This window comes from Limulus polyphemus, unplaced genomic scaffold (assembly GCF_000517525.1).
Source record: "Limulus polyphemus unplaced genomic scaffold, Limulus_polyphemus-2.1.2 Scaffold1139, whole genome shotgun sequence".
Taxonomy (NCBI): domain Eukaryota; kingdom Metazoa; phylum Arthropoda; class Merostomata; order Xiphosura; family Limulidae; genus Limulus; species Limulus polyphemus.
In genome coordinates, this window is record NW_013666749.1 from 142907 (window position 1) to 151819 (window position 8913).

Here is an 8913-nt window from a genome sequence, read left to right on the forward strand (position 1 = left end):
TAATAATTGTAATTCTATCTTAACACTTTTATCTAAAAAGTATTTTATATTGTGTAATTCCCTTAGATAAATGAAAAAAATATCACAAGTTTTATTTCTGTGCAGTTCAAAGGAGTCTCAATTATAAACAATGCATTTATAATTTTTAGACTTTCTACCCATTCCAAATTATAGGTTTATATTTCCTAAGAAATGATCATATTCTTAGACATTTCTTGTTTTTTCATTTGATTTTTACTTCTCTGTTAATATATTTATTATTACAGCCCTTTAGTCACACACAAACATGATATTACATCATTGTGGTCTGAACAGTTGCCAATAACGTCAAACTCAATGAGTAGATGTTGTTTGTAACTTTCAACTACCAACCTTTACAAGTAACTAAACTTCTCACCTTTCAGAATTGATTTGACCAAACATTATATAAGATCAAATTTCAGACATTTTGGCGACATTGCTTTTTATAAAGTTTATCTAGGAACTTAAGTACTGCCAGACTTTCGTGCCACTATGAAAGATTGTTGATTTTTAGAGACTACAGTGAACTTGACGAGTTTTCAAATGCATCCAAGACTCCATGAGCCAATATAGATCTATCTGCTGCTGTTGAAGAGGCAAAGAAAGAATAACATTTGCTAATAATGACCTCTGATGTCCATGCTCTTTCGAAAGCCACCAAAAGTCATGTCTCAGGGTACAGATGTAAAGACATCCAGCTAACAGTATTGGTGTACCCCTGAAATCCTGAACCCAGTCTGCAGACAGCCCAACACCTCCCAGTCACTTAGCTATCTACAACATATCCTAACAGAAAGAGAGACAGGAGAAACTAAATAATGTTGTAAAATGTCATGTTGGAGGGCATTTCAAAGTCAGAGACCACTTAATTTAGATCTGGGCTGAAACTCCTCAAATACTCAAAGAAGCCTCCGGAACCTATCATCATAATAGACTACTCCCATCATGATAAGACCCTAAGGTTCTGCATCAGCTCAAGCAACAGTATTATATGCTAGGGGTTTCAGAGTTACTGATCACAGCGATGACTTCAGTTCTGACCCACTACGACTTCCAACAAAATAATAATTTAAAATAGCACTGTCTGGCCCAGGCTCCAAATTCTACTAAAGCCTGGTTGATGTTTAAACGATAATAGGATCAATGGATGAGAACAGAGTCAAGAGTTTTAGTTTAGAATGCCCTGATAGCTTTGCCAGGATCAAGGTTTGTTTGTTTTGTTTGTTTTTAATTTCGCTCAAAGCTACACGAGGGCTATCTGCGCTAGCCGTCCCTAATTTAGCAGTGTAAGACTAGAGGGAAGGCAGCTAGTCATCACCACCCACCGTCAACTCTTGGGCTACTCTTTTACCAACGAGTAGTGGGATTGACCGTCACATTATAACGCCCCCACGGCTGAAAGGGCGAGCATGTTTGGTGTGACGGGGATTCGAACCCGCGACCCGCAGATTGCAAGACGAGCTCCCTAGCCACCTGGCCATGCCGGGCCCGCCAGGACCAAGGAGGGCTTACTTATTGTGAAGGCTAAAGAAATAATCAAAATAATTATATATTCACACAAGAAGCTTATAGGTACTCTGGAGACCCTATCAGTACAAATAGTTTTATTTTAAAATTTACTTTTCTGTAAAAATAAACGGTTTTCATGTCATTATAAGGGTTCAGAGTGTTTTCATCTTAAAGTGTTACCATTTTGTGAAACCAATATGTTTGTACACATTTAAATGAAGGATTTAAAATATTTTCTTAATTAGGATTAGGCTGACTGCAAATCCAAGGGTATACGATTTTCATCCTATTGCGCAAAATCATGCTCTGCACTTTGTAACCATTGAGTAATTATAAGGGTAATGGTTAAATACTACTGATTAGAGAACCAGAGAGTTGTTGGTGGGGGCTGTTTACTAGCTACCTTTTTTTCTAGCCACTGTGTAGCTTTGTGTGACTATCCAAAGCAAACAAACACATTTTATACAATCCCCATTATCAGTATATTTGTTTCAGAAATTCATGCAAAACTATACAAGGACTATAGATATGTGTTAGCCATCCTAATTAAAGGGAAAGCAGCAACTCCCACCAACTATTGGGTTACTCTGATAAAAATGTGGGATTTGTGGTATATGTATAACACCCCCTGGAAACATATGCAGATCATGATTTTACAACAATAGGATACGAACAATGGATTCTCAGAATCATAGTCCAGAACACCAATCACTAATTAATGCCTGGCAACAATTGTGTTTTACATAATTTTATCAAATATTTGAAGTGTTTTCATCTTAAAATTTGCATTTTTGTGAAACCGAGTGATTTGTATATTTAAAAAAGGTTTGATTTCATGCAATATTACTCCATTTTTGTGGATATATGTAAAAAGATTTAACTTTATGTTTATGTTTACACACCTCTATGTTGAAGAATTTGTTTTGTTATGCATTTTTATTAGGATAATATAAAATTCATATCAAATGGTTTTACCATGTATTGCATATTATATATCATTGTTATTGCTTGCCTATCCTATCTACATGCCGTGCCACGAAACGTGTTTTTTTTGGGCGCAGGAGTAAGATATCATAGATACCACAAGTTTGCTCCTTTGGATTTTAACTATTTCATTGGATTTAAAGCTTAAACGTAGGAATGGCTGGAGTGGTCCGAAAGTAAATGTGGTATGTGCAACATACTTGGTTTTCTTTTCTCTTTTAATTTAGGTAGGCGAATATTTCTTGTTAATCAAAATTTCCAAATTTGTTCACACTTACTGCATTGATGAATGTGTTAATTTTAGTATGTAGTTAATCAGCTTTGGATTCGACTGATCTTATTCTGGTGTAGACTATAGTGTGTAGTTAATTAGCTTTGGATTCGACTGATCTTATTCTTATTTAAGTTATAGTGTGTAGATAACCAGCTTTTGACTCCACTGACCTTATTCTTATTTAAGTTATAGTGTGTAGATAACCAGCTTTTGACTCCACTGACCTTATTCTTATTTAAGTTATAATGTGTAGATAACCAGCTTTTGACAGAGTTGTGTTTTCATTGTGTACATTTATGCTATTTAGAATCATTACTAAGTCTGATAAGATTTGAAACGACATAGACGAGATAACTTGAAGTTAATGTAAAAGTGAGACATTTCTTTAAAAATGACAGTATATTTCAAAGTTATGGGTATCGAAGAAACAACTTTCTAACTCGTATCACAAATTACGTGAAGATCATGTAATTATTTTGTTCAAATATTTAATCGTTGTTTGTGGAATGAGTACAAAAAATTAAAGACATAACTTGGAACTGTTGACAGTATAGAGACATATACCCAGATCATATTTTATATACTGTATTTCGTAGATATATAAATAGTTTTTGTTTTAGTAAAACTTTGAATGACGTTCGAAATTACAAAATGAATGTTCCTTTCATAGAATAAGGATAATTGATTATCAACACATTCCCAAGATTATCTGCTGCATAGAATATCCAATATGTCGTTTATTTGGTTTACTACATCTCAACAAAACAAATAAACACTCATAGACACAAAGAACTTTTTCCCATGATTAATGAGAAAGATCTGTTTAGAGCCACAGCGCCCTCTATAAAAAGTAATTTTAATCGAAATCTTACGAAGGCTAATAATAGATTTAATCAACGTATCAAATAAAAATAAGATGTAATTATACAATTTTTTGAGGAAAAAAAGCATTAACAGGCCAATAGATCAAAGGTAAGCAAATAAAGAATAGGATGCCACAGATATGGTATTGTTTAATATCTCTATATGATTTATGTCTACATCTGATTGAATACCAATACACTGAAATTGATTTTTACCATTATACTTATACGAGTTTAAATAGTGTTTAAATTAACATTTAAATAATTTACATTTTACGGATAGAATATTTGTCTCACATGATCTGTTCAAAATGTTTTTTATAAGGTAAAAGTAAGGGTGTTTTTAGATGTTACAGCTCTGACGTTTCAAAAGTAGGCGTAATTATAGAGACATGCTTTAACACAGAGTTGTTACCATTGTTACAGTTTTAAATTGTGGAATTCATTCTGTTCTTCACAGTTATTTGATGAAAACGACTCTTGATGCGAACAAGAATCTGAGAGCGGAGCGATGACAATATTCTTGGTGGTTGGACGAACTGTTTTGTCGGCCATTTGAAGAAGACCGCGGATTTTGAAATCAGGATTTGATCGTTTTGGTTTAAAAACTGGCCAATGGGAGAAGAGTTAGGGACAAAAAGATTTGAGACTACTGAACCAGCCTCGGATCTGTGATTAGGAAACAAGAAAAAAAAAGTATGAAATGAAAACAGTTTTTGTTCATTCAAAGGTTATTATTAATGAATGTGTCATGAACAGCGTAAAGACTGACCAGCTAAAACGACTATTTTTGTTTTTATTCATCATACACGGAGCTGACAGCAAGGAATAACAACTGACCAGCTAAAACGATTATTTTTGTTATTATTTATCATACACAGAGCTGACAGCCAGGAATAACAACTGATCAGCTAAAATTATTATTTTTGTTATTATTCATCATATACAGAGCTAACAGCAAGGAATAACAACTGACCAGCCAAAACAATTATTTTTTGTTATTATTCACCATATACAGAGTTAACAGCCAGGAATAACAACTGACCAGCTAAAACGATTATTTTTGTTATAATTCATCATATACAGAGCTGACAGCCAGGAATAACAACTGACCAGCTAAAACGATTACTTTTTATTCATCACTCACGGAGCTGACAGCCAGGAATTACCTGTGACCAACTAAAACGATTATTTTTGTTATTATTCATCATACACAGAGCTGACAGCCACAAATAACAACTGACCAGTTAGAACGATTATTTTTGTTATTATCCATCATATACAGAGCTAACAGCAAATAATAACAAATGACCAGCTAAAATGATTATTTTTGTTAATATTCAACATATACAGAGCTAACAGAAAGGAATAACAACTGACCAGATAAAACGATTATTTTTGTTATTATTCATCATACACAGAGCTGATAGAAAGGAATAACAACTGACCAGCTAAAACGATTACTTTTTTTATTCATCATACACGGAGCTGACAGCCAGGAATTACCAGTGACCAACTAAAAGGATTATTAGTGTTATTATTCATCATACACAGAGCTGACAGCCAGGAAATACAACTGACCAGATAAAACATTTTTTTTTGTTATTACTTATCATATATAGACCTAACAGCCAGGAATAACAACTGACCAGCTAAAACGATTGCTTTTTTTATTCATCATACACGGAGCTGACAGCAAGGAATAACAACTGACCAGCTAAAACGATTATTTTTGTTACTATCCATCACATGCAGAGATAACAGCAAGAGATAACAACTGACCAGCTAAAACGATTATTCTTTTTTGGATATTCATCATACACAGAGCTGACAGCAAGGAATAATATTAATAACTAGTGACTAATTTTAAGACAACAAATTTTCCGTATGTTTTTCATATTGCTCAATGTTTTTTGCTATACTTTTTCTTGACAAATAAATTGATTCTATGTAAGAACAAAAACGTGACCGAAGTAGTCAGTAACCGGAATATCTTTATTCATCTTTACGTACGTGTAAGTGATTCTTCACATGTTTAGAAACGGGAACAATACAACTGTAATCATCAGTAAAGTTGCCTTAATCTATCTCGCTCCTGCTTTAACAACTCGTTGTCATAAGCTTCCATCCAGATTGGATTAGATCTAAAAGTTCACAAAATAGCACAATAAGGAAGTATTATCTTTTTACTAGAATCTTGTAAGCCTGAATAGCTTTGTAAATGTCAGTTATTATAACAACTCGCAAACATGGAAGAATAAAATTACGTATACAGAAATAAGATCTTATAATTATGGTAATTATAAACAATATTTTGACGCAAGTTTTATCATGGTCTCCAGTGATCTTATGTCGAATTAAACAAGATTTCAAAAATTATTGATATCAAAGGACTTGAGGTGAAGCTAATGAAGTACGGAGCTTTTTATAAAATAAAGTCTGTCAAAACACTACAATAAGAACTACTAATAGTTTAACAAGTCTTCCATAGGTCTTATTATTTTACTTCTACAATGAGAAAGAACTAAACACTAACCTAAGAAATATGACCCAATATGGCATACTTACAGCCTTAATTTATGAAATTCCTTTAATGATATTCACTCATAATTTAATTTTATTTTATTTTTACGTGTAATAAACGTATATTTTCACAAAGAAAACTATTTATTTTACCCTTCACCTCGGACTTTCTTAGCGCCGGCTGTTGGGAATCTGTAGAAACAGAATGTAAATAATAAAATTATAGCTGGTAGTGTTATAAGATTTCTAAACCTAAAGTAAGTACATAAACTATACCTCAATTTTGATGCTTTTAGCAAAAGTATCGCTTCCTTGTAAAAAGTCATACAGACCATAAAGTTATCACCATTTTCAAAATTAGCAAAAATAAATCCTTTAGGATAAACAAGCGCCATTTACATAATATAAATTAACTTGTATGTTAATTATCTATAAAAGAAAAAGAAAGAAAGAAAGAGAAACAAAGGCGCAGTTACATCTTCGGTAAAATACATTTCGTTCTTATGTCTAGGAAAAATGAGGACTGGGACATCACCGAACTTAAAATAATGTCCACACACTTAACACCAGATACACAGCTCATTATTTATATACTCACCAAAAGCTGCCGTAGTAGTGGCCTTCAACTGTCGTTCATATCTAGTTATAGATAAAGTAACACGCAATTAGCATAGTAGACGTTATTATCATATTACTGAAGTAGATTGTATATATTATCATTTTAACTGAAGTAGTTGAATGTCACCAGGTCATGGTCGTAAGATTTCTTTTAGATTAGGCCTAGCAGATACACATTTGAAAACAAGGAAAATTACTCGTGGCAACAACAAAAAAGTCTTACACATACACACGTCTCCCAGTGGCACAGTCTGCGAGCTTACAATGCTAGAAACCGGGTTTCGATACCCGAGGTGGGCAGAGCACCCATAAAGCCCGTTGTGTAGTTTTGTGCTTAACTACAAACAAAACAAAAAATAATATATACATATTCCAAATAAATATTTTAAACAACAGTGCCATTTTAACTTTATCTTGTTATAAATATAGAAAACCAGTAAGCTCACCTGCAACATTGCGTTATACAAATGGAGATAACAATTATTAAAGTGATCGCTAAAACAACTACTACACCAATGAGACATATCCTGATCTGATCATCTGTGCAATCTAGCAGAGATCCGTTCTTCGCAGCCTGTTCATAATCAGGAAAAAATAAAATTAAACTAACATAACAAATAACTAGTGCTGTCATGCACTAGATGATTTCAGACTTAGACATTGAAAATAATAGAATCTTATCATTTATTCCAATAGAAATAATAAAACAAGTATTAGGAATGTATTAGTATAAGTATTAGTATTTACATCTGGCTATAATAATTAAACTAATAACTCTATTTAATTATATAGTATTTACACCTGGCTATAAGAATTAAACTAATAACTCAATTTAATTATATAGTATTTACACCTGTTTATAAGAATTAAACTAATAACTCAATATAATTATATAGTATTTATACCTGGCTATAAGAATTAAACTAATAACTCATCTTAATTATATAGTACTTACACCTGGCTATAAGAATTAAACTTATAACTCAATGTAATTATATAGTATTTATACCTGGCTATAAGAACTAAACTAATAACTCAATGTAATTATATAGTATTTACACCTGGCTATAAGAACTAAACTAATAACTCAATTTAATTATATAGTATTTACACCTGACTGTAAGAATTAAACTAATAATTCTATTTAATTGTATAGTATTTACACCTGACTGTAAGAATTAAACTAATAATTCTATTTAATTATGTAGTATTTACACCTGGCTAAAAGAATTAAACTAATAACTCAATTTAATTGTATAGTATTTACACCTGGCTATAATAATTAAACAAAAGTTTACTTCTGTACGCCCAAAGTTTTAGAATAAAACATAGAATGCCCAAAACTTTCATAAATGTTGCTTCTTGTTAACTTACCTCGCTATACATGACATTGAACTCTTTGAATAACTCGTCAAGAAAATATTTTTTTTTGTCGATAAGCCTATGAAAGAAGAAAATAGTTTTAATAAAAAATGCCACTCTGCTGTTGCTTTTACGACAGTAAATAATTATTAGTAAGTTAAAGCCACGTATTTATGTATTTGATAATATATTTGAGAATTTTGTAATATCGTCACTGAATAAAATTTCAATGATGACTGCTAAATAGTTTATGCAAAACTTGGGTGTTTGTTTCAGAGCAATGCTACTTTGGCTATCTGCTATATCCATCGCGGTGAATCAAACCCCGGATTTTGGCGTTGTAATTATGCAAATCATTGTAAGAAACATAAAATTGGTATGGCTGCCAAAGGTTTTCTTCAGTTGACTTACTCATATATCTTGTGAACTTTAATTAATATAAGTCACACTTATATTACAATTAGTTTATTGTGTAAACAAAGATGTATCAAGTTCAGAACTCTCGCCTTTTCTACAAGCGTTCTCGCATCTATACTTACGATAATACGGTGTCGACGTCACTTCCGAAAAATATAGGAAGTACATTTATTAGTGTAATATTTGTAACGCTCTTAAAAATCACAATATCAAATACGTTGGAAATCAAAGATTGATAAAACTAGAAAAGTCGAAACCTTTAGTGAATATTATATTAATTACATATTAGAGTACTAACGGTTAACTGCACTTTGTATAAACTATTTGTTGATGCTAATACTT

General features: G+C 32.1%; 1 protein-coding gene and 1 long non-coding RNA gene across 9 annotated transcripts in view; one reads left to right on the forward strand and one right to left on the reverse strand.

Annotated features, from left to right (window-relative positions):
* The window catches only part of LOC111086488, a 41502-nt gene extending 37128 nt beyond the window's left edge, over nucleotides 1-4374 (forward strand). For both annotated transcript variants that reach the window (XR_002611209.1, XR_002611208.1), the window contains one exon: nucleotides 4112-4374. This is a non-coding gene — a long non-coding RNA (uncharacterized LOC111086488). The remainder of the gene's footprint in view (nucleotides 1-4111) is intronic.
* Nucleotides 3504-7360, reverse strand: LOC111086487. Of its 7 annotated transcripts, none has more exons than XR_002611204.1 (5): nucleotides 7239-7360; nucleotides 6773-6813; nucleotides 6335-6366; nucleotides 5665-5795; nucleotides 4192-4320 (listed from the first exon to the last, which is right to left on the reverse strand). XR_002611204.1 is itself a non-coding variant. In XM_022389525.1 (3 exons), the coding sequence occupies exons 1-3, from the start codon at nucleotides 6704-6706 to the stop codon at nucleotides 4080-4082; spliced, it is 336 nt and encodes a 111-aa protein (XP_022245233.1). In that variant the 5' UTR covers nucleotides 6707-6722; the 3' UTR covers nucleotides 3504-4079. The 7 variants fall into 7 exon arrangements, 1 of the variants encoding a protein (XP_022245233.1); XR_002611202.1 differs by having other exon boundaries at nucleotides 6328-6366; nucleotides 7239-7359; XR_002611201.1 differs by lacking the exons at nucleotides 6773-6813; nucleotides 7239-7360 and adding an exon at nucleotides 6651-6728 and having other exon boundaries at nucleotides 3504-4320; nucleotides 6328-6366.
* Between the last annotated feature and the right edge of the window lie 1553 nt (nucleotides 7361-8913).